The sequence below is a fragment of the Pleurodeles waltl genome, chromosome 10 (assembly GCF_031143425.1).
Source record: "Pleurodeles waltl isolate 20211129_DDA chromosome 10, aPleWal1.hap1.20221129, whole genome shotgun sequence".
In the NCBI taxonomy this organism is placed as follows: domain Eukaryota; kingdom Metazoa; phylum Chordata; class Amphibia; order Caudata; family Salamandridae; genus Pleurodeles; species Pleurodeles waltl.
Genome location: NC_090449.1, coordinates 238951137 through 238977763, shown reverse-complemented (window position 1 = coordinate 238977763; position 26627 = coordinate 238951137). Strand labels below are relative to the sequence as shown.

The 26627-nt window shown below is 45.2% G+C and overlaps 1 protein-coding gene across 2 annotated transcripts in view; it reads right to left on the bottom strand.

The window, feature by feature from the left end:
- ACSM3 (acyl-CoA synthetase medium chain family member 3) overlaps positions 1-26627 on the bottom strand; it is a 448596-nt gene that overhangs the window by 301554 nt on the left and 120415 nt on the right. For both annotated transcript variants that reach the window (XM_069210271.1, XM_069210272.1), the window contains exon 3: positions 25688-25898. In XM_069210271.1, the coding sequence (XP_069066372.1) occupies positions 25688-25898 (211 nt within the window). The remainder of the gene's footprint in view (positions 1-25687; positions 25899-26627) is intronic.

The window sequence follows — 26627 nt, the reverse complement described above, 5'->3', positions numbered from 1 at the left end:
CTACAGAATGGTGTCAGTGTACCCACTGCGCCAGAGACACAGATACAGTTGCAGCCACCACATATTCAAAGGATTTATCCCGATGTCCCAGTACTAGAGACAAATACGAGTCTGATGGTGCTGCCCGATCCAATATATACGAGGTCAAAGCTAGTGCAGATTGATCCAACTCCCCAATTGCTGCCCCAGCCGCAACATCAGCTAGTCCCAAGATACAATGCAGCCGCAGGACCGCAATCAGTAGCTACAGCACCTATGATGAATAAAGCTATGGGAGTTAATGCTCCACAGGGTTTGGGACTTGGACAGTCACCAGCTGCCATATCATTGCCAATTACTGTTGGTCCACCAGTACCGCTGTATGCGCAAGGTAAGCCTGGCATATGCGATCAGGGAGTAATGACCCAAGAGGCGATAAGAGGAGGGTTTGCAGGAACTTCCCAAGGAATGACACAGGCAGCGGAAGGATCTAGATCTTTGTTAGACCCCGATTGGGGTTCCTTTGGAGACAATGAGGCAAGCAGTGTTAGGAACGCTAACTCCACGGGTAATGAGCACAAATACGACACAGACACCAATGATGCAGTCAGGAAATATTTTGTTGCAAGGCTTAACAGCGCAACAGTTGAATGAGTGGTTAGACAAGCTCAACACTCCGCAGACTACTGCAGTAACCACAGAAAGGTCAGAGAGGGATGAATACCTAAATTTTGTGAGACTGGGTGTGGAAGCAATGGAACTAGTGGAAGGAACAATGGGGGTGAACAGATTAGAGTCATACACAGAAGCAGAATTGAGGTATTTGTGCCCCAAAATAACTAAAGAAGTGGGCAAGGTGCATCAGAGGTTAGCAAACCTGGCGGATAAATACGGCATAGATATAGAGGGTACTAAACATTTGAAAAGAAGCTACAGATTAGACTTTGAGTCTAAGGATTTTGATCACATGAGATCCTCAGGAATGAAAGTGCATCTTAAAGAAATACCGCAAAGTGCTCAAATTTGGGGAGCCTTAGAAAAGCGGGAAGGCAGATGGGCAAAGAAGAGAGATAAAGAGAAAGGCGAGGGCCCGGAACCAAAACAAGCTAAAGCCGCACCTGACACGGGAACAATAAAAATGTTACCAATGAGAGAAACTACCGGAGGGGTTTCAGTCCATGTACCGTGGTCTAGGGGTGACATCCTGCCATTCACAAATGACTATCCCAGATTGAGGGAGAAGCCGATAGAATGGTATCAGTAGACAGACAGATTTGTGAAGCTTGCGAAATGTCTCTGGGAGGACTTGAATACCGTGTTTGAGATTATAGTTCCACCTGACCTATGGCTTGAGTGCAAGAGGGCCGTAGACTGGCCGACAGAGGAGCTGGCAAGGGATAAGGTTACTGGAGCACCGTCTGCAGATGTGATGAGGTATTATCACAAAGTGATTGAGTTTTTGAAGCAGAAAGTGTTGCCGAAAGTGACTGATTGGCAGAAAATCGATCGGACATCACAGGAAGCCAAAGAGTCAATTCATGCTTACTATGAGAGATTGTTGAAAGCATTCAAACATTACAGTGGCACTGAGATGATTGAGCCGAAAGACATGAATCATCTTGTGTTTAGGTTTGTTGAAGGGCTGAGACCAGAGATTAGCCAGATGATTAACCCCTTCGCTGCCAGGCCTTTTCCCCCTCCTGTGACAGGCCTTTTTTTGCCTATTTGGGGCAGTTCGCGCTTAGGCCCTCATAACCTTTTGTTCACATAAGCTAACCAAGACAAATTTGCGTCCTTTTTTTCCAACATCCTAGGGATTCTAGAGGTACCCAGACTTTGTGGGTTCCCCTGAAGGAGGCCAAGAAATTAGCCAAAATACAGTGAAAAGTTTGTTTTTTTCAAAAACATTTGAAAAAGTGGCTGCAGAAGAAGGCTTGTGGTTTTTCCCCTGAAAATGGCATCAACAAAGGGTTTGCGGTGCTAAACTCAGCAGCTTCCCAGCTTTCAGGAACAGGCAGACTTGAATCAGAAAGCCCAATTTTTCAACACAATTTTGGCATTTTACTGGGACATACCCCATTTTTGCAATTTTTTGTGCTTTCAGCCTCCTTCCAGTCAGTGACAGAAATGGGCATGAAACCAATGCTGGATCCCAGAAACCTAAACATTTCTGAAAAGTAGACAAAATTCTGAATTCAGCAAGGGGTCATATCATAAGTTTACTTTATTCGGTGCAAAAAGACCATAAAAGACATAAAATAAATAAATAACATACAGATTTCACAGTCATAAAAATTTCTAAAATGTTGTTAATACATTTTCCGAACACCAATAGCAGCATGTATAAAATTTAGCACGGCCTGGATTATGTCCATATTTCCCAAATCCTGTAAGTGGGAGTAAGCAAGTTGGCTAGTTCTAATACTGTTAGACTGAAATAGCGGACGTAAAAATCTTTTTCTTGGAACAGTATATAAAGTGCAAAAAAGCATGAAATGTAATGTACTTTGGAGTGTCTTTCCATCGCAGCAACAGGGAGGGAGGTTCTTAGACCAGGTTCCAGCAACTGGGAATGCTACCAGATAGTGTAAGGTGTTCAGACGTAGTCTTGTGAGTAAAAACCTTTGTTGCTCATGATTAGTAATGGTGAGATACAGCTTTGGTTGAAGTTGTTGTGTCCATGGTCTCATTGAACTAGGGGCTGGGTCCAGGTCCTGATTTTTCTGCCAGAATATGTCTTTAACCTTCTTAATGTCCTGTCTTGTTAAAGTATCTGGTTTGAGGAAAAAGTCTCCTAATCCTAATGATAGGAGAGAAAGATAAACATATCTAAGCCAGGGTATATCTAGAGATCGAGAGAGAAGTAGACAGTCTTGTATCACCTTTCTACATAGAAGCGCTTCAGGCTTAGTCCAGATTTTTACCCACAATATAAGGGGTTGAAGTTTTATATAGCTGGATATGTATCTTAAACCTACTTCTTTATGGCAGAACTTTACTGGTGTAGATTGGGGGACTGATAATAGTCTTCTTAGAAATGTATTTTCTATAATCTGGAGCCCTGTACATTCAGCAAGCCCCCAGACTCCAGCTCCAAATGTCGCGACAGAGAGGCATTTAGAAGTGAAGACAGTCATCATTTCCTTAACAGGTTTATGCCGAAGACTTCTTGCAAACCTAAAAACAGCTTCAATGGTTTTTTGGAATTGTGTTGAGCGTATATTAACTAAAAACATCCAGTTAAAATCAACGTCAATAGGGACCCCTAGATACGTAAAATGTGGGACCTTAAGTATCTCATGCCCATTTAAAGTAAAAAAAATGTTTTTTGCTAATTTAGGACCGCACTTCATAACAAATGACTTGGTTCTATTAATTTTAAGACCAAGGTTCCTCATAAAGGTATTAAAAGCATTCAATAAAATCTGGAGGCCATTTGCTGTCCTTGAAATTAGTACTGCATCATCTGCATATAAAAGTACAGGGATTGGAGAGTTATTGATAATTGCAGAATCTTTCCCTAATTCGCAAATACATTTCTCCAGCCCATTTATATATAGGAGAAAGAGGAAAGGGGCAAGAACACATCCCTGTCTGACCCCTTTTTGTGAGGGGAATTTCTCTGTCAGGCCTCCCTCCCGGGACTAGCGGACCCGAGCCTCTGTGCAGGTATGAAGTTTACTAAGTAATATAACTATGTCTTTATCCACGCCCATACCCAGCATTACCTTCCACAATTTCTCCCTGCTGACTGTATCAAAAGCGCAGGAGAGATCCATAAATGCTAAGTGTATACAGCCCCTTTTGGCTTTAGTATATTTCTGGACTATAAGTGTCAAATTAAGAGTTTGTTCGACTGTGCCCACCCCTGGGCGAAAGCCAAATTGTATTTCCGAGAGGGAGTGAGTATCAGTCGCCCATTCTTCTAGCTTATTTAAAATTACTCTGCCTAAACTTTTGACTGAACTGTCCAGCAAAGAAATTGGGCGATAGCACAGAGGGTCTGCCCTATCTTCCTTCTTGAAAATCGGGACGATGATTGCTTCTTTCCAAGAGTCTACTAAAGGGCCCACCACAGTCGATCTCAAGACATTGGTTAGCAGTGGACCCCAAAAGTCTGGGAGTGCTTTATATAAGTCAGCAGGAATTCTGTCTGGACCCGGGGCTTTCTCAGATGGACTATCTTGAATTGCTTGTTTAACGTCATCCACGCTTATAATATTACTAAAAGCCAAACTTGGCTGATCATTTCCTGCAGGTTTTAGACAGTTTAGCATTTCTGATTGGGCATTTGTCTCTATGGCGAGAGTTTTTAAAAAATAGTCCACCCAGGTCTTGGCTGGGATGACAGTGTCCATGGGTGTCTCATATTTATCGCTCAATAGTGGAGAGTTAACCACACGCCAGAATGCAGTTGTATCTTTAATTTTGCTTGCAGCCATCAATTCCTCCCACGCAGATTCGCTTAGTTCAACTTTCCTTTTGGCAAGAACTTCTTTATAGTTTTTCCTGGCAGTCTTGATTGCTTGTAGATCTTTGGGAGATGCATTGATTGTTTTTTTCAGCTTGCTTAGGGATGTGGTACATGCGTGGTTAAACCATCCTGGGCCGTGGGCTTTATTAGCTCGTTGAGGCTGTAGTTTCTCCGCCATATATTTTGTCAGAGAGGAGAATGCACGGATAATTTCATGCGGGGCCTTATTTTCATCCAGGGATGTCATAACGTCTGGCCATTTATTCAAGAATAAATCTCTAAAAAAGATATTACTGTTTATCTTCCCCCATTTGATTGTAAGCCCTTTTTGGGATGAGAGCTTCATGGCAGGGTGTCGCTTCCCTCTTCTTGAATCATTTGTCAGATCTAAATTAATCACAATGGACAGGGGATTATGATCGCTAAAACAGGTCGGGGTAACCCTGAGTTGTCCTGTAATAGGGGACAATTCTCTAGTGTAAATAATATAGTTAATAATGGTGTGAGTGTCCCCCCTTACAAATGTTGGTATCCCTCTAATAGCGGGTGTGGGAAAGGAAAGAGAATTTACTGTTATCAAAGAATTAAGAGCGTTCCCATACGGGGAATGCTTGAAGTGTTGAAAGGGGTTGTCATTCTCGTCCAAGAGTCCACAGCAGTCAAGGAACTCTGGCTCACAGAGGTGGGCATTAAAATCACCAACCCAGACTATTCTTATGTCCTTTTTACTGGATACTGTTACCTTATGTATTAAGGTCTCCAGACTGCTGACCACACTAATGTCCGAGTTATCAAAGGTGTTGTTATAGTAGTTGATCAGTAGTATATCAAATGGTTCTTCTAGTTTCAAAGATAGGGCCAGAAAAAAAGGCGATGTGCCTACAACACGTGCTTCCATCCCTCCAGCCTCCACAGATAGGAAGATGGCCAGACTGCCCTTAGCTCTACCTGCAAGGGCCTTGGTTGCAGGAACATAATATGTGGTATAGCCATTAATATGTGGTGATTCTGTGAGCCAGGTCTCCTGACAACAAATAATGAGGTATCCCATCACTAAATCTATCCAATCAGGGTTTCCAATTTTTGATTTTAGTCCTGCAACATTCCATGAAATAAGCCCTAAGGGTGTCATACCCTGTATATCACGTGTATCAGGGACTCCTTTAGATTCTAAGGGGGACTGTGGGAGTACATTTGTCTCCAGGGGGCCATGCATGGGTGGCTCAGTTAGTAATGGTCAATCTAACTGCTCTAGTGAGGTCAGGGTCTCATACCTATTGGATAATGTCAAAGGAATGTCAAAGGGGTTAGAGGGACCAGGGTTGTTGGGATTCTGATTCCCAGAGTAGGTTGAATCGGAATAGCATGGGTTTGATAACGGTGGGATAAACTTAGTCAGACGTTGGACTCTTATAGGCCCTACAGATAATCTCATAGTTGAGAGGTGGTGATACAAGGCATTAACAGTCCTGGGGGTCCTAAAGTTTATTATAATACAGTCCCCAGGTGATGTTTTAGGGGATGAGCCAACCCAGGGTACCCTTCTTACAGTTAGAATGTCCCTGTGGAAGTCAACCCGCCCTCCCGTGTGTTTTCCTAACCAATGAGTCACCTTATTCAGTAGTGACATATGGGACTCGGGGAGGGTGCTTTCCAATATAGGGGCATTTTCCAAGATTAAAACATAGGGGGCACATGCCAGTGGTATCCTTGTACAGGCTGCCTGAGTACTTAGAGTCTCCTGGCCCAGCCAGCCTTCCCGTTTGTTTGTGCCCCACTGATACTGTAAGTTTGTAGAGTCCTGTGAGGCCTCTACGTTCAGGGTTTTTTGGGTTGGGTTCTGGGCAGGAGATATTCTAAAGTTCTGATGCTGATGAGTGGGTGGAGCTGGTAAGCATTCAGGAGTGGGGTGAATGTTCTGAGATTCTGCCTTCGGTGGTTTAGGTTTTATATTCATTATAGATTCAACCTTCTGCTCGAGAGCGGCCACTCTCTCCAGAACTGATGAGTATAACTTTTTGATGTCTCTGAGTTGGTCTTCAATTTGCAAAAAACAAGTTTTAATTGGATCTGAATTTTTACAGTCTTTTGGTTGTTTCCCTGTAGTTCGTTTTATTTTTTGGGTTTTAGAAGGGCATTTGCTCTTGGTCTTCTTAGTTCCTGATGGGGACTCGCCAGAGCCTTCCCTATCTACAGGAGATCCCACTTGATATATGGGGGTTACTGCCGAAGGGGGGGGAATTATTTGCCTGCTTTTTTTTTAGGGTGGGCTCTCTGGAGTTATAGGAGTAATTAAATCAATTTCTGTTGTTACACAAGGGTTTCTTATCTTGGTCTTACTCGGCAGCTGTGTTGCCGACGGATTCCGTCCCCCCTCCCCAGCCTTTCCTGCTTTCTCAAGAGACGACTCTAAAGTAGCTTCTACCCTCCCTATCTCTGTTTCAATGGCACCCATTACAGACGTTAGGTAACTTGTTATTAGCCTAGGTGGGGGGGCCTCCTGAGTGGGTTCCCTTCCCCCGTTGTCTCCCTTACGTTTTCCCATTTTGACACACTAGTCCCTTTTATCCAAGATAGGGCACCGCAATTTTTAACTGGTATATCAGACTCAGGTCACCTGACTGGGGAAAAAAAGATAGAGCCAAACTGTACTCAGACCCTACTTGGTTCAAATGTCCAATTACAGCCTTTTGGCACACCGAGTCCCCTGCAGTTGTGGAGGGATAGGCCTGACTTATGCCTTGCGCGTAATTTGCCTTTGTGAGGGGGGGCGCGTCCTTCAATTTAGAAATCAATACTCCTTCACACGGGCACCAAAAACGCACTTCCTGTAGACCCTATTTTATTTTAGAGAATGATCACTGGTACAGTACCTTTAGGTAGCCATGTACGTTTTGGGCTGTCTGGTCCAGACGTCTTTGGATGGATGTCAGGGGGGTGGCCCTGCCCTGCCTCTTCCTGGCAATGACGGGCAAGGATGGGTCCGCCCTTGGCCCGGGCTTTGCCCGGGCGCCGCCCGTGCGCGTCCCCCGACGGCGGGAGCGCGAACAGTGTTTAAAGGGCTCCTGCCCCTCCTCCTCTGCACACAGCGCTTCCCGCGACGGCGGGAGCGCGAACAGTGTTTAAAGAGCTCCTGCCCCTCCTCCTCTGCACACAGCGCATCCTGCGACGGCGGGAGCGCGAACAGTGTTTAAAAGGCTCCTGCCCCTCCTCCTCTGCACACAGCGCTTCCAGCAAATTCAGCAAGGGGTCATTTGTGTAGACCCTACAAGGGTTTCCTACAGAAAATAACAACTGAAAAAGAAAAATATTGAAATTGAGGTGAAAAAAACATAAATTTTTCTCTACGTTTTACTCTGTAACTTTTCCCTGCAATGTCAGATTATAGAAAGCAATATACCGTTACGTCTGCTGGACTCCTCTGGTTGCGGGGATATATAGGGCTTGTAGGTTCATCAAGAACCCGAGGAACCCAGAGCCAATAAATGAGCTGCACCCTGCAGTGCGTTTTCATTCTATACCGGGTATACAGCAATTCATTTGCTGAAATATAAAGAGTAAAAAATTGCTATCAAGAAAACCTTTGTATTTCCAAAAAGGGCACAAGATAAGGGGGGTCATTCTAACTCTGGCGGGCGGCGGAGGCCGCCCGCCAGAGTTCCCCCCTCCGAAATACCGCACCGCGGTCAGGAGACCGCAGAGGGTATTCTAAGTTTTTCCCTGGGCTGGCGGGCGGTCTTTTGGCGACCGCCCGCCAGCCCAGGGAAAAACTCCCTTCCCACGAGGATGCCGGCTCGTAATCGAGCCGGCGGAGTGGGAAGGTGCGACGGGTGCTGTTGCACCCGTCGCGTATTTCACTGTCTGCCAAGCAGACAGTGAAATACTTGTAGGGGCCCTCTTACGGGGGCCCCTGCAGTGCCCATGCCAGTGGCATGGGCACTGCAGGGGCCCCCAGGGGCCCGCGACCCCCCCTACCGCCATCCGGTTCCCGGCGGGCGGACCGCCGGGAACTGGATGGCGGTAGGGGGGGTCGGAATCCCCTCGGCGGCGCAGCTAGCTGCGCCGCCTTGGAGGATTCCAAAGGGCGGCAGTACACTGGCGGGAGACCGCCACTGTTGCCGGTCCGACCGCGGCTTTACCGCCGCGGTCAGAATGCCCTGCGGGGCACCGCCGGCCTGTCGGCGGTGCTCCCGCCGACCCTGGCCCCGGCGGTCTTAGACCGCCGGGGTCAGAATGACCCCCAAGGTGTTGAGGAGCAGTGGTTATTTGCACATCTCTGAATTCTGGGGTGACCATACTAGCATGTGAATTACAGGGCATTTCTCAAATAGATGTCTTTTTTACACACTCTCCTATATTTGGAAGGAAAAAATGTAGAGAAAGACAAGGGGCAATAACACTTGTTTTGCTAATCTATGTTCCCCCAAGTCTCCTGATAAAAATTATACCTCACTTGTGTGGGTAGGCCTAGCGCCCGCGACAGGAAACGCCCCAAAACGCAACGTGGACACATCCCATTTTTTTTAAAGAAAACAGAGGTGTTTTTTGCAAAGTGCCTACCTGTAGATTTTGCCCTCTAGCTCAGCCGGCACCTAGGGAAACCTACCAAACCTGTGCATTTCTGAAAACTAGAGACCTAGGGGAATCCAAGATGGGGTGACTTGTGGGGCTCGGACCAGGTTCTGTTACCCAGAATCCTTTGCAAACCTCAAAATTTGGCTAAAAAAACACATGTTCCTCCCATTTCTGTGGCAGAAAGTTCTGGAATCTGAGAGGAGCCACAAATTTCCTTCCACCCAGCGTTCCCCCAAGTCTCCCGATAAAAATGATACCTCACTTGTGTGGGTAGGCCTAGCGCCCGCGACAGGAAACGCCCCAAAGCGCAACGTCGACACATCCAATTTTTTGAAAGAAAACAGAGGTGTTTTTTGCGAAGTGCCTACCTGTAGATTTTGGCCTCTAGCTCAGCCGGCACCTAAGGAAACCTACCAAACCTGTGCATTTCTGAAAACTAGAGACCTAGGGGAATCCAAGATGGGGTGACTTGTGGGGCTCGGACCAGGTTCTGTTACCCAGAATCCTTTGCAAACCTCAAAATTTGGCTAAACAAACACATGTTCCTCACATTTCTGTGGCAGAAAGTTCTGGAATCTGAGAGGAGCCACAAATTTCCTTCCACCCAGCGTTCCCCCAAGTCTCCCGATAAAAATGATACCTCACTTGTGTGGGTAGGCCTAGTGTCCGCGACAGGAGACGCCCCAAAACACAACGTGGACACATCACATTTTTTCATAGAAAACAGTGCCTACCTGTGGATTTTGTCCTGTAGCTCAGCCGGCACCTGGGGAAACCTAGCAAACCAGCGCATTTTTGAAAACTAGAAACCCAGGGGAATCCAAGATGGGGTGACTTGCGGGGCTCTGACCAGGTTATGTTACCCAGAATCCTTTGCAAACATCAAAATTTGGCCAAAAAAACACTTTTTCCTCTCATTTCGGTGACAGAAAGTTCTGGAATCTGAGAGGAGCCACAAATTTCCTTCTACCCAGCGTTCCCCTAAGTCTCTCGATAAAAATGGTACCTCACTTCTGTGGGTAGGCCTAGCGCCCACGAAAGGAAATGGCCCAAAACACAACGTGGACACCACATATTTTTTCACAGAAAACAGAGGTGTTTTTTGCAAGGTGCCTACCTGTGGAGTTTGGCCTGTAGCTCAGCCGGCCCCAGGGGGGGGGGGGGCAGAAACGGCCTAAAATAAATTTGACCCCCCACCCCCTAAAACCCCCTCTGCCCGGGAGCGGCCCTTGCCTACGGGGTCGCTCCCCCTGCGTGACATTGGCGCCAAAAAACAAATCCCATGTGCCTAGTGGTTTCTGCCCCCTTCGGGGCAGATTGACCTAAAATCGCCCAATCTGCCCCCAAGGGGGGCAGAAATGGCCTAAATACAATTTGCCCCCCAGGGGAGCGACCCTTGCCTGATGGGTCGCTCCCCATCTCTAAAAAAAAAAATAAAAAAAAATTGCCCTGGCGCCTAGAGGTTTTTGCCCCCCCGGGGGCAGAAATGGCCTAAAATAAATTTGCCCCCCCACCCCCCCTCTGGGAGCGACCCTTGCCTATGGGGTCGCTCCCCCTGCGTGACATTGGCGCCAAAAAACAAATCCCAGGTGCCTAGTGGGTTCTGCCCCCTTGGGGGCAGATTGACCTAAAATCGCCCAATCTGCCCCCAAGGGGGTCAGAAATGGTCTAAATACAATTTGCCCCCTAGGGCAGCGACCCTTGCCTGATGGGTCGCTACCCATCTCTAAAAAAAAAAAAAAAAAAAAAAAACACACACAAAAAATATTTGCCCTGACGCCTAGAGGTTTTTGCCCCCCCCCCCCCCCCGGGAGCAACTCTTGCCTACGGGGTCGCTCCCCCTGCGTGACATTGGTGCCAAAAAACAAGTCCCCGGTGCCTAGCGGTTTCTGCCCCCTTGGGGGCAGTGTAAAGATGAATCTCTCAATTAGTTTCATTTCACTTCTTTATTTCATAAGTAATATACAGCATCTCCAGCACAGCTCCTTCCGTCTCCTTTTCCTTCCCTTCTCTCTCAACCCCTCACACATTCCATTTCAGAACCCATCTCCCTCATCACACCTCATCACATTCCAGTACAGGCTCTCCTACAGTACATAAAGTACCAAGCCATCTTCACACTTCTCCCCCTTATATATTATATAACAAATAACAAAACAAAGAACAAGAGTAGGTACGATAAAACATGAAAGATCAGACAAAACTATTAGTCCTAGATCACATACGAGTTCAACAAATTAATTCAGAAATTCAATATTTTAACGATGAATTTTGCACACACTTCCCATACTCCAGGATGAACCATCCTCTAAAATTATTACATTTCTTTTGACTTCCCTCACCAATTGAGGAGCAGAGTACTTGCTGTCTCCCTTCACAATTGTTCCACCTCTCCTTCTCACTACCCAATCCCCTTTATTTATGTTAAAATACTTCACACCCATTCTTTTGTTGTACTGTTGGGTATTTTTCCTCTGCATCTCCTCTACTCTTTCTTTCAATGCCTCCCTGTCTACTCTTACATTCCTTTCAGTCTTTAATCACACTGGGCATTCTTTCACTCCAGGCATTCTCCCCTTAAGAGCTACAAATGGTGCCACCCCAGTAACTGAATGTGGAGTTGTGCGATACGTCCACATCATCTTACATAATTCTTTTCTCCAAGAGAGATGATTGGCTAAAGACAACTGAATATTGTCCATTATCACGCGATTCACCCTCTCAACCAAGCCGTTGGCCTGTGGTCGAAAGAGGGCAACTCTTTCATGATTTATACTCATCTTCTTCAAATATTCCACCATTTCATGTGACACCAATTGTACACCATTGTCAGATACAATAGTTTTTGGTATCCCTTCCTCTAAGAAAACTTCTTCAAAGAATTCTATGACCCTAGCAGTATTCACTTGGTCAACAATTTTGACCACAAACCATTTTGAGTGGTAGTCTACTAGCACAATAATGAACCTGTTCCTAGTACCCAACCTGGATACAGGACCAATGAAATCCACAGCTAGCTTTTCCCAAGGTCTTTCTGGAAATCTTACAGGGGCTAAAGGAGTTTGCCTTAGGACTTTTGTCTTATCACTATTACCACAAGGCACACAATTCTTCACTGTCTCTTCCACCTGTTTATCTACTCCAGGCCACCAGAACAATTGTCTTATTTTCCTTTTCATTACACCTCGTCCTAAATGGCCCTGGTGAGTTATATCAATAATGTGCTTCCTTACACCCTCAGGGGGAACAATTTGATTTTTCCTATAGAACCTTCCCTCCAGTACACTCAGTTGATCCTTAATCCTAAAGTAACATGACACATCGCTACCTCGTTCGTCCTCATGCGCCCATCCATTAATTATTTTACTTTCCACCTTACACATGACAGAATCGTTCACTTTAGCCTCATCCCACTCGCTCTCGCTTAAGGCCAGTTCACCTAAAATAGTTCCCACAAAATTCTCAACTCCTTCTCCTACAATTTCATCCACAATCACAGGCATTCTTGACAAATAATCTGCCACCACATTCCTATCACCTCTTACAAACTCCACCTCAAAATTATACTCCATCACAGATAATAGCCACCTCGAAATTCGAGGTGTTACATTCCCTTCCAAACCACGCCCGCCCTTGAAAATATAGATCAAAGGCTTATGGTCAGTTTTTAGTTTAAAAGGCACTCCCCATAAGTAAAACCTAAAATGATTGATTCCCCAGCAACAAGCCAAGGCCTCTCTTTCAATTACTGAATATGATAATTCCGCACCTTGCAATCGTCTTGAAGCGAAACCTACAACTTACTCATTACCATCCTTTACTTGAGTTAAAACTGCTCCCACTCCCACATTGCTCGCATCCGAAGTTACATACGTTTTTGCTGTTATATCAAAAACACCTAAAGTGGGAGCACTCAATATACTCTTCTTCACATATTCAAAGGCACATTTGCAATCCTCATTCCACTCATATGTTACTCCCTTTTTCATCAATCCCCTTAAAGGTTCTACAATCTCTGTAAAATTTCTTATGAACTTGGCGCAGTATTCCGCAAGACCCAAGAAAGATCTTAATTCATCTTTGTTAGTTGGCTCAGGCGCTTTCTCGATTGCAGTCACTATGCTCTTCTTAGGTCTAATACCATTCCTATCAACAGTATGTCCCAAATAAGTCACTTCAGATTTTCCAATCTGACATTTTTCCTCTTTAATGGTCAGACCTCTCTTCTCCAGTCTGGACATTACTTCTTCAAATAAGAGGTTATGCTCTCTTTCATTATCACCTACAATTAAAATGTCATCTTGAAAGCATAACACTTTGTTCATGTCTCCAAAAATCACTTCCATTAGCCTCTGAAAAACAGCTGAGGCAGAAGCTAATCCAAAAGGCATCCTCTTGTAGCGAAATGCCCCCAAAGGCGTCACAAAGGACGTCAAATGCCTAGACTCTTCATGTAGATTAATCTGATGATATGCTGAGGACATATCCAACACACTAAAAATACACCCTTTGCCTTTTATGGATAACATCTGTGAAATATTTGGCAAAGGTTGCCTATCCACCCAGATACTCTTATTTAAATCTCTAAGATCGATGCATAGACGAATCCTCCCTCCCTCCTTGGGCGCTACAACGATCGGAGCCAGCCATTCTGAAGACTCCATTGGCTCAATGATACCGTCTTGCAACAACCTGTCCAACTCATTTCTCAAAGGTTCCTTCATCAAATTAGGTATGCCTCGAACCTTGTGGACTACAGGTTTAGCATCTCTTTTTAGCACAATCTTGTGAGAAAAGTCTTTCAAGATACCTAATCTTGGAGAAAAGACCTGTGGATGCTTTTGGATCAAGGGATGAGGAAAGTCTTTTACTTCACCAATTCTTTCTTTTTCCAAAATCATTACAGGTTCTTTAGCATTAGGGTTCAGAATTATTCCCAAATCTTTCTGATGACGCCAGCCCAATAAATTAGTTCCAAAGTCCGTAATATATATCCTTCCTTTAACTGCTCTCCCTTTGAAAACAATTGTCATCCAAATCATGCCTATCATTTCTATTCTCTTCCCTGCATATCCCATCCTCGTCGCCAATGTAAAGATGAATCTCTCAATTAGTTTCATTTCACTTCTTTATTTCATAAGTAATATACAGCATCTCCAGCACAGCTCCTTCCGTCTCCTTTTCCTTCCCTTCTCTCTCAACCCCTCACACATTCCATTTAAGAACCCATCTCCCTCATCACACCTCATCACATTCCAGTACAGGCTCTCCTACAGTACATAAAGTACCAAGCCATCTTCACAGGCAGATTGACCTAAAATCGGCCAATCTGCCCCCAAGGGGGGCAGAAATGGCCTAAATACAATTTGCCCCCCAGGGGAGCGACCCTTGCCTGATGGGTCGCTCCCCATCTCAAAAAAAAAAAAAAAAAACAAATACACAAAAAAAATGTGCCCTGGCGCCTAGAGGTTTCTGCCCCCGGGGGGGCAGAAATGGCCTAAAATAAATTTGCCCCCCCCAGGGTGCGACCCTTGCCTAAGGGGTCGCTCCCCTTGCGTGAAATTCACGCAAAGAAAAAACTCCCTGGTGTCTAGTGGTTTCTGCCCCCCTTGGGGGCAGATTGGCCTCATCAACATAGGCCAATCTGCCCCCAAGGGGGGCAGAAATGGCCTAAATATAATTTTCCCCCAAGGGTAACGACCCTTGCCTAAGGGGTCGCTCCCCACCTAAAAAAAATAAATAAAACATTTTTTTAAAAATGATCCCTGGTGCCTAGAGGTTTCTGCCCCCAGAAATGGCCTAAAATAAATTTGCCCCCCCCCCCCGGAGCGACCCTTGCCTACGGGGTTGCTCCCCCTGCGTGACATTGGCGCCAAAAAACAAATCCCAGGTGCCTAGTGGGTTCTGCCCCCTTGGGGGCAGATTGACCTAAAATCGCCCAATCTGCCCCCAAGGGGGGCAGAAATGGTCTAAATACAATTTGCCCCCCAGGGCAGCGACCCTTGCCTGATGGGTCGCTACCCATCTCTAAAAAAACAAAAAAAAAACACACACAAAAAATATTTGCCCTGGCGCCTAGAGGTTTTTGCCCCTCCCCCGGGGGCAGATCGGCCTAATAATAGGCCGATCTGCCCCCAGGGGGGCAGAAATGGCCTATAATAAATTTGCCCCCCTCCAATCCCCAACTCCCCCCCCCCCCCCCCCCCGGGAGCAACCCTTGCCTACGGGGTCGCTCCCCCTGCGTGACATTGGTGCCAAAAAACAAGTCCCCGGTGCCTAGCGGTTTCTGCCCCCTTGGGGGCAGATTGACCTAAAATCGGCCAATCTGCCCCCAGGGGGGGCAGAAATGGCCTAAATACAATTTGCCCCCCAGGGGAGCGACCCTTGCCTGATGGTTCGCTCCCCATCTCTAAAAAAACAAACAAACAAAAAAAAAACACAAAAAAAAAATTTGCCCCGGCTCCTAGAGGCCTAAAATAAATTTGCCCCCCCCAGGGTGCGACCCTTGCCTAAGGGGTCGCTCCCCTTGCGTGAAATTCACGCAAAGAAAAAACTCCCTGGTGTCTAGTGGTTTCTGCCCCCCTTGGGGGCAGATTGGCCTCATCAACATAGGCCAATCTGCCCCCAAGGGGGGCAGAAATGGCCTAAATATAATTTTCCCCCAAGGGTAACGACCTTTGCCTAAGGGGTCGCTCCCCACCTAAAAAAATTAAATAAAACATTTTTTTAAAAATGATCCCTGGTGCCTAGAGGTTTCTGCCCCCAGGGGGGGCAGAAAAGCCCTTCCCGAAAAAATGCTCCCCCTGGGAGCGACCCTTGCCCAAGGGGTCGCTCCCTTATGTCAATATCACAAAAACAAACAAAAAATCCCTGGTGTCTAGTGGGGTTTCAAAAGCCGGATTGCAAGCAATCCGGCTTTTGAAACCCTGGGAGAGACTTCAAAGGGAAGGAAATACATTTCCTTCCCTTTGAAGCCCTTCCGGGCCTCCCCCACGTGATTGAAAGAGAAATGCTTAGCATTTCTCTTTCAATTGCGCTGGATGTGGGAGGCCCCTATGACTAATCAGCGCGCGCTTGCGCGCTGATGTCACAGGGGGGTGGGGGGGGTCGAGGTGGAAGGGGAAGGTCTTCCCCTTCCATCCCCGCCTTGGGGGGGGGGGGAGGGGGGTGCACGGGGGGCGCGCTAGCACTCCCCCAAGTTCCCCCATGCCTTGGACGAGGTGACCTCGTCCAAGGCACAGGTGAACTGTAGCCTTGGACAAGGTCACCTCGTCCAAGGCACAGAAGCGGTTAAGAATCATTTGATCTGTTGGCAAGCGAAGCCGATTGATGAGTTGTTGCAGTATGCGAAATACTGTAGTGACGAAATTGAGTTGAAGCAGAGAAAGTTGAAAGAGAAGGTGATGGTGATGCAGATTAAGGCAGCACAAGCAGGGATGCAGGGAAATGGAATACAGCAGGTGGTACAACCGCAAGGGAATGGCATGTTTCAGTTACAACCGAGAGGTCGAGGAGGTTTTGTGAACCGCGGTCCAGACTTGAATACTGTTGTGGTTCAAAATGATGTGCAGGGGATGAAAAAGATGTCCCCATGTCACGCGTGCGGGGGCGTGGGGCATTGGAAGCGGGAATGCCCAATGGTGGTGCAGGATGGTGTTGTTCAACAAAGCAATGATGTCGGTACATTTCAAAATGTGAGGGGTCCGAAGATGAGGGGCCAAAATCAGAACTTCCAGAATAACATGGTACAGATGCAGGGGTTACAGCCCGTGCAGCAAATGCAAATGCCGCGTGTTCAACCAGCACAAATGCAGCAGGTACAACAGCAGGTTCCCATGGTACCTAGACAGCAAATGCAAATACCATTAGCTCCAATGGGACAGCAACAGGTGATGCTTCCTCAACAGGTCACAGGCCAAACGATGAGTCAAAATAACACAGTACAACAGTTCCCATTGCATGGTGAGGATGGAATAAACGATGAATGGTCGGATGATTGTTCAGACAGTGAGGAGTGCAGGCTTTCAGCGTCCCTAGAGGTAGATCAGAGGGGACCCTATGTAGAAGGGAAGGTAATGGGTCATAAGGTTTCATTCCTAGTCGATACAGGAGCTACAGTCAGAAGTGCAGAGGTTCCGAAATTGCCACTTTCAGGGCGTACCATAAGAGTGGTAGGAGTAGCAAATCAGTTCCTGACAAATCAGATTACAGACCCGGTCCAAGTTGAAATTGGCAACTTCCAGGGATTACATAAATTTGTAGTCTGTGATTCTAGTCCCGTATCGCTACTGGGAAGAGACTTATTGTGCAAAACAAGATGTTCAGTTACCTGTTCCAATGAAGGGATAGAGGTGCAGACAAACAGTGATGATGAAGGGGACAATGGTCAGTTTCCAGAGTTGGAGATAGAGACCGCAAATGAAGAATACCCTTTGATAACCTTATTCCCGATGCTTACAGTACTTCACTTGCCACCTGAATTGCAGGGAACAGTGACAGAGAAGGTGTGGGACCTGACAGGAAAAGAGGTGGGATTGATAAAGGGAGTAGAACCGGTCAAGGTACAGGTAAAGCCGAATGCAGTGTTTCCTCATGCACCGCAGTACCACATGGCACAAGATGTCCTCATTCAAGTAGCGCAAATAATGGCAGACTTTGTGAAGCAAGGGGTTTTGAAAGAAGTGCTGAGTAGCCCGTGTAATTCACCAATAGGTTTGAAAAAGCCTTGTGGGAAAGTTCGAATTGTTCAAGATCTGAGGAAAATAAATGAGATTGTGGTAAAATGCTGACCCATAGTGCCAAATCCAGCTGTGATCATGTTTCAGGTTCCGTGTGATGCAGAGTAGTTCACAGTCGTGGACCTGTCTCAAGCATTCTTTTCGGTGCCTCTTCATGAGGATAGCCAATTTCTCTTCAGTTTTAAATTCCTGGATAAGGTGTACAGTTGGTGCAGAATTCCTCAAAGGTTTTCTGAGTCACCTTCCATCTTCAATCAGATATTGAAGAAGGATTTGGAGTCATTAGAACTGCCTTTCAGTTCGACTCTAGTACAGTACATTGATGATTTGTTAATTGCGTCCAGAACAAAAGATGACTGCAGGTATGACACAATTGCCTTACTGAACCATTTGGGAAAGAATGGACATAAAGTGTCCCCAAAGAAGCTGCAGTACTGTTAGAAAGAGGTGAAGTACTTAGGTCACCTAATTGAAAAGGGGTCAAGACAAATATCAAAGAAAGAGTGACAGCCATACTGCAGATAAATCTCCCGACAACCAAGAGAGATGTCAGAATGTTTTTGGGAATGGTGGGCTACTGTCGTCAGTGGATTCCCAACTTCTCGATTATCTTTAAACCATTGGTGAAACTGACAGTTAAGGAAGTCCAGGATGACCCGGGTACCATAACCATGTCCGAGAAAGAGATGGAGGCATTCATGGAATTGAGGGAAAGCATGTGCAGGGCACCAGCTTTAGGTATGCCTGATTACACGAAGCCTTTTCTATTGTTTTGTCATGAACGTGATGCTTGTCCTTTGTCTGTTTTAACACAGGTTCATGGAGGTGCAAACCGCCCAGTAGCATATTTTTCAGCTACTTTGGACCCAGTCACAGCAGCCTTACCGGGTTGTTTGCGTGCAGTTGCAGCAGTTGGTCAAAGCCTCACTCAGTGTGAAGGCATAGTGATGGGACATCCCTTAACAGTAATGGTCCCTCATTCAGTTGAAATTCTGTTAACCCGAACCAAGACGCAGCATATGACAAATGCCCGCCTTACAGAGTACAAGACCATTATACTGGGGTCTCCGAACATCTCCCTCAAGAGATGTACTGTATTGAACCCGGCAACTTTACTTCCTATTGAAAATGCAGACATTGATAATACTGAGGAAGTAGAACATGATTGTCTTGAGGTAATAGAATTATGCACCAAACCAAGACCTGACATCAAAGATACCCAATTGGAAGAAAATTATTACATTATGTTTGTTGGTGGTTCATGCTTGAGAGACTCAGTAGGAGTACTGAGAGCTGGATATGCCGTGTGTACAATCACCAGTATTTTAGAAGCTTTCTGGCACGAAAGAGTGTACACTGCTCAAGTGGCTGAATTAATTGCCCTTACTAAGGCATGCCACGCAGCTGAAAATCTGAAAGTCACTATCTATACTGACAGCAGATACGGATTTGGAATTGTACATGATTTTGGCCAGTTATGGTCACAAAGGGGTTTCATGACCTCTTCCGGTTCACCAGTGAAAAATGGCGAAAAGATTAAGGATTTGTTGCACGCAATTCAGTTACCTCTTGAAATTGCTGTGGTGAAATGCAATGCTCATTTTAAGTCACAAGATTTTGTGTCGATGGGAAACGGCTATGCAGATCAAGTTGCAAGGTTTTTTGCATTGAACTGTATATAGTTTCGAGATCAGTGGGAATTGTTACCTGAAACAAAAAATGAAACATGCTTAAACATTGCATTAAGAGTGGTTGACACATTAGATGAGTTAAGATCACTGCAGGGACGTACCAGTAAAGAGGAGAAACGCTCCTGGCAGAGAATGCAATGTGCACAGAGGTCTGATGATTTATGGGTTTTAGAAGAGGGGAAAATGGTTTTGCCAAACAGTCTTTTGTCACAGTTTGCGAGGTTTTACCATTGGCAAGCCCATGTAGGGAGAGATGCAATGATCAGGTTGTTCAAAATCGATTGGTTCAATCCAAAATTCAGACAAGCTGCAGAGGTTATCTGTCACAGGTGCATCATCTGTCAGCAGATGAATGCAGGAAAAGGGACTGTGGTGAATATGAGCCATGTTGGGAGAGCTGGCGGTCCATTTAGCAGAATGCAGATGGACTTTATTGAGATGCCTGTGTGTGGAGGCTTGAAGTACGCGCTGGTGATTGTGTGCATTTTCAGTCATTGGATTGAACCTTACCCTACACGTAGAAATGACAGCCTCACAGTGGCAAAGCTGCTGCTTAGGGAGTTAATACCACGTTTCGTATTCCCGATCTCTTTAGAATCAGATAGGGGCAGACACTTCAACGATGAGGTGATTAAGCTCTTGTGTGCTGCATTAAACATTGAGGGATTACAAAAGTAGGGAATTAGTTTAGTAGTATTTAGTACGGGGTTCTTGCAAAAATATTAGGGGGTCTATTGATTGTCCTGATATGTTTAATGGGATTATGGTTATCATGTAAAGTAAATGAAAGAATTAAAAGAAATTTGGCAAAACGAAACAAAGGAATGAAGAAAAAGAAAAGGAGAAAATGTTCTAAGAAATTTGGGAAAAATCACACAGGGGGGATGATGTTGAAATGCATATATTGAGAAAAATGAAAGGTTAAGAAGGGAAAGGTTTGTGTGATGACAAGTGTCATCAGAGGAGGGACTGAGAGAGCGTAGCTTATATAATCAATATTAACATGAAATGATTATGAACTAATGTGTAATAATGCCACATAGAAAATGTATTAATATGTTTTGCTAAAACGTGCGCTTGAAATGGGCCCACGGGGAGTAGCCGCCACCATATACAATGACTAATGAAACTGACTAATAATGTTGAAATATTATGATAGAATATAATTTTGCACTAATAATAAAAGCCTATATGCTGAAGTTTTGCTAATAAATCATTAGGCCTTAGTTAGCATGAGTCGAAGCCTAGCTGCCTGGTTTTTATATTAAATGTGTTTTTCTAACATGCAGTGTGCTGACTTGCTGAAGGACATGAACTCTTGTTTTTTCTCCAAACTAGAAGCTGAATGTAACTGTAGTAGATCCGTTCTCATGAAATTCGACTTGCTTGTCAAAACCTTTTAGCTGAATGCAACACTGTAGACCACTCGCAGGTACAAGATCGCCTGAACCGGTACAGACAATGGAGCCACTGACTGAAGATGTGCAAAGGACCACAAGAGTATGAAATCATACCGGACATTCCACCCGCTAAAGACGTCAATCATAAGGACCAATAAAATATGTGAGAACAGTTATGGGGTGACAAATTCGATGAGCTAATTTGAAGTAAATTGGAGGGAGATAGTGGGGTGCAACCCCTCAACCAACCAAATTTTAGGGGAATGTACAACGAAAAAGGGATAAAAACCCTTGTCACAAGGAAGTAAATCAGAACAGGAGAGAATAGGAGAGAGAGTTAGGGAGATGCTGATGCGATTTGCTTTGACCCAGACACTTTGTCACTCTGCATAGAGACTTTGCTGTTTGGTTCTTAAAACCATTCTTACCTTATATTGCCCGATTACACTTTACCTCCTTATGAGGGAAGTGTTCCTTTACCCAACTTGCTGGATTCTTGGCTGATGGCGAATCAACTGATGTCCTGAGGACAAAGACCGAACCTAAGTGCTGACCCAATACGGAGGGTAACTATATAACAATGACATTGTAACTGTCTGTTTGCTTTTCCTTTCTAGGTACCAACTGCTTCCTTTGACAGAGACCATAGCTAGATGTTTTCTAAATTGATGTTACTAAATTGTTTTGCATGAAGCCCAACATGCCAATGCTAATTCGAGGTTAGGAGAGGGTTCACTAAACTGACGCAAATAGACAAATGACTGAATCTATGCTTTGTTGAATAATGCGCTAATATTGTTCTGCTAAGGATAACCTATGTTGACACTGTGTTATGTTCTAATATTCATGATTCTTGCTTTGATGAAATCTTATCAGAGTTGCCATATTGTGATAATGCTAATGTGTTTCTTGGTTTTGAGACTAATAAACTTATTAGTAGAATTGTAATCAATAGGGAATAAACTTCACAAAATCATACTAAACTGGTGTGGTTATTCATGACTGAAAGGTCATGGTGGTTTGCGAGTTCTAATAAATGTCTTTGGTCATTTCGAATTGTCATATTACTGCGAACTTTGATGACGTTATTGACATATTGATTTACATGTTGATTAGCTATCTCATCCTAAGGTGTCTTCAATCAGGGTCAAAAGATTCATTGGCCTAAAACGAGTCCCAAAGTGAGTAAATTAGTCATAAAGGGACCCGTTAACAGGAGTAGCACATGACTGTTTTGGTGTCTTTGAGGACCTGAATCAGCTTCACTTTGATGGATGGTAGGAATGCCTTCAAGGTCGATAAAAGGACCATAACTACCCAAAGACTGATGTAGAGGCGGGTCTCTGACAGAGACCAGAGCCCTCTGGTCTCCACCTCTCCTAAATGGCCACCCCAACACAGCAATGATGTGTCCATCACCACTGTCAAATTGGAGTGGGTAGAAAGAGGGATCTACCACTGGGCCAGCTGAGTTGAGCAGCCACCACTGCAGCTGTTTTGCAGTCTACTTTGACACCTGGATGGAGTCTGACAGGCTTCCATGGTGCTGGGCCCCACTGACACTTCAGATCCCCCTGCAGAGCCCACATGTGTCATCTGGTGTAGTTGTGAAGCAGTATGCCGGAGGCCCAGAAGCCTCAGTGTAACTTTCACTGAGACCTAGGACCAAGGCTGAAAATTCAGGATCATAGCTTAAATGTCCTCTAACACCATATCCAGAATGGTTCAGATGAACTGGGAGCCTCTGTGAAACAATCAGGTGGGACTTGGCCCATTGATAAAGAACCCTAAAGATTTAAGAGGTTCACTGTCATCTGGAAGTGGTCTACAAATGACTGTGGTGAGCCTGCCTTCACCAGCCAGCCATCAAGATAGAGAAAGACTGGGATATCCCCAACCTCAGAAGATGCGCTGCAACAACTGCCATCAGTTTTGTGAACACCCAAAGGAGACCGGTAAGGCTGAAGGGGACTAGAGAAAACTGAATATGTTCCTGGCCCAACCTGAACCGCAGGTAACACCTGTGGGACTACAGGATAGAAATGTAAAAATAGGCATCCCAAAGGTCCAATGTTACAATCCAGTCTCCTGGATCAAGGGCAGATAAAACCTTGGCCAACATGAGCATCTTGAACTTGCCTGTTTCAAGAAGAATTTGAGAGGGCAAAGAACATAAATAGAACAAAGGCCTCTGTTCTTCTGTGACACCAGGAAATAACAGGAATAACATTCAGTCCCTATTTCAAATGCCAGGATCCTCTCTATGGCTCCAAAAGGACTAGGACTTCCTGCCACAGAATAGACAAACTCGTCCGACAGGTGATCTGCATTTAGGATAGGATAGCATATCCTTGCTGGACTTTGGAGCACCCATTTGTCAGATGGGATACTGTGCCACCAGAGGAGGTAATACCTCCAAAAGGGTGGCCATATGCTACAACGCACACTAAAGCAATTTGGTGGTAGTATCGGTTGGGGTGGGGAATGAACGGTGCACTGTCCTTGGGTTCCTGTAAGTTGTCATCTAGTTTCCCCACACCAGCCTCGAAAGGACTGGGGGTCTGTTGCTGTGAGAGTGAGCCTTGGAGTTGTCTCTGAGCCAGTCCCTGCCCTAAGCTTTAAAAGGGGTGAAACCCTTGGGGATACTGCCTAAAGGGAGCAGAAAGGCAGAGGGGGCATGGTGTGAAACAGTTTTCTTTATAGTGTTCTATGTCCAAGTCTGTCGTAGCTCAAAAGAGATGGGTGCTGTCAAATGGCATGTCAATCAATGTCACCTGATCGTACCTGAAAAACCTGCGGATCTCATCCATTTATGGCGCTGAAGCACCACATTGGTACTGACCATCCTGCCTAAGCAGTCATTGGTGTCCAGTCCAGAGAGGATGACATACTTTGTGGCATCCTAACCATATTGAACAATCTGATGAAGATTGTCAAGGCATACGTCAAGGACAGTTGTCAACATCTTGCTCAATAACGCATGAGAGTATTATCCAAGGAGACAGCTGGTACTTATGGAATGAAAGGCAAGACTGATCAAAGAAAATATGCTCTTTCTAAAGGCTTCCATAAGTATTGAATCCCTATAGGGAGATGTAGTAGGGAATGAATTAGGGTTTTGCCTACTTATGAAAGCCTGGACCGCCAAACTTTCAGTCATAGGATGATGTGTAAGAAAAGCTGGGTTACCAAGGGCAGGACTGTGTCCCCTAGCCACTTGCCTATTTACCACCAGAGAAGATCAAGGTTCAGGCCAAACACCCATTAGCGTGTCCCTTAGGATTTCTTTGAAAGGAAGACAAGGTTCCATGGCAGTCTGCCCAAGTTGCAGGACTACTCTCAGGACATTTGTCTTGGCCTCAACAGACGGGAGCTGCAGGTCTAAAACTTCAGCAGCCCATCAGATAACCACTGCAAAAGAGACTGTTTCTTCTGCAGAAGCAAAAGGGAGGAATTCAACACAGTGTCCGCAGAGGTGTCCAGTCACTGGCCACCTGAAGTTTTGCATATAAACTGTTGCCAACATAGAAATGGGATATATCATCCCTGACCTCTCCAGCATCATCATAACCATGCTGATTATGTTCAGGATCAGAGCCAAAGGGAATATGAAGCATTTGTGGTTGAATTCTGGGTAATGGCAGTGTCCAGACACAGTCAGAATGTAGTTGGACCGGCTGAGCCAAGGGCTGTACAGGGCACGATTTGGGGCACAACTGTGTATGATCTGCTTATAAAACAATAGACTAGACTCTGGGGTCAGTGCTAGGTTAGGGGTTGTACCCGGATTTGGGATGGACTCTATAGTGGGGTCAAAATGTGTTGACGGCATCAAGGACGGACCCTCCTATAGTATTCTGGCTATAGGCCGGAATACTAGATCCTTAGGCCCAAAGGCATGCTAGATGGAGCCAAAAGAGTACTGGAGATGTGAAACATGGCTTACTTGAAAACCTCTACATGGCGCATCCTTGTTGATGGACATGGAAATTCAGGAGGCATCAGGATAACCTGAGGAATCGATTTTTCAGTAGGAGACCAGGACCAAGATGCACCTTGAAATCCACACAACTTCTATGGTCAATAAGGTTTGGACGAGGGAGAAGCCTGCTTTAACTGCTTTTGTTTTTTTTTTTACTTGGACTTACCCTCTGACTTGAGTATGAGGAAGATCTTGAGAATAGAAAAGGGTTTGCATCCTAGACTTTGACCAGGATCAGCCCTCAAGCAAATTTCAACAGTGCTCAGTGACACAGAGCTTGCCTTTGCCATCTAGGATTGCCTTAGGATTCATCTGGGTGAAATCCCTATGAGGACTGGAGTCGTGCCAGGACCCAAAGCACCAGACACACACATCATGTGGGTCTGTTACAGACACCTGCTTGTAATAGTTTCTTCAAGGTTGAAGCCCTATAGTAATCAGAGAGGGCTTGTTCTCTTGCAAACTTTTGAATACAAATTTTGGAGAAAAAAAATCATCAAGATAAGAAAACATTTTGGGAGCGAAATCTGGATCCCGGTCTGAACGCATGGAGTGAATGGGAATAATGTCAACTTGCAGAGGTGGCACATGCATGGAGCTCTAGTGTCACTTCCAGGGTGGAATGAAGTTGAGGCAGAGTAGCACACCACCATCTACTGTGCAGAAGCAATGCTGAGAAAAATCTCCAGATCCAGTCTGGCGCTTGGGGATATTCCCTAGGTGAGGAATCTGCAATTAAAAGTATCCATCAAAACAACCTGATTACCCCTCTGTGGTGATGGTTCGGTTTTTAATAAATTAAATTATAATTTAACATTTTCAGGTTTTATCCAGCAGCTTTTACTCACCTGCTCGGATGCAGGCAACATTTATCAACCACCATTCTGGTATCCGTGGAAGAATCACAATAACTCTGTCGTTCTTTTTCAGACCACAAGCATCTGAAAGGATATTAGCCACCTTTTTGGAGAAGACTCCCAGCTCTTCAAAGCTCCACTTTACTTCACTTCCTTCGTCATCTATCCACCACAGGGCTGGATTGGAAGGTTTCTTTCCATCCTAAGGAAAAGAAAATCTATTTTCAAAGGCGGGTAAACATGTGAATTCTACAAAATGTAAGTTATTCCAAGTTTGCTGCAGTGCAACCACATTTAGAGTCCATTAATAAGGGATTATGTGTGAGAGGTGTTACCACAGTGAATTCATATGGTTAAGGCTTAACGTATAAGGAAGCCAAAGGATGGTGAGGGCTCAGCTATGATGAAGGGAGAGGTCCTCTCAAGAGAACAAGAAGCTGAAGTGAAGCAAACATTGCAGCAACATGTCACCAGATCTGAGGGTGGCCAAGATATGGGGCAGCCTCAATCGAAGGAGAGGTGCTGTACTCTGAATGCATCAGCAAGACCCCAAGGCTATGGTACCAGGAGGTTAGTGAGAGATTGTTGGTAAAGAGATCCTGGTTGCCTGACAAAAGAGGATATGCAGGATATGGCTGGTGCTTATTCAGTAATTCCTCATTGAATGGTGTGAAGGGAGTTCTGTGCAGATTAATTAGATGCACTAAAGTGGGAGACTGTCCTATTCTTCTGAAAGTGCAACGGTCGCCATACATTAATGAACTGCAAAGAAAGTAAATGGGGATTACCAAATAACAGTTAAAGGCAATAGTTTTACTAGAACTGGCAAAAACCTAAGAACATTTATTTAAGGATCTGTTGTGCTAAAATATAATAAGAATACTTTGTACTCTAAGACACCAATGTGAATGGGGAGGCTTTCAACCTGGAT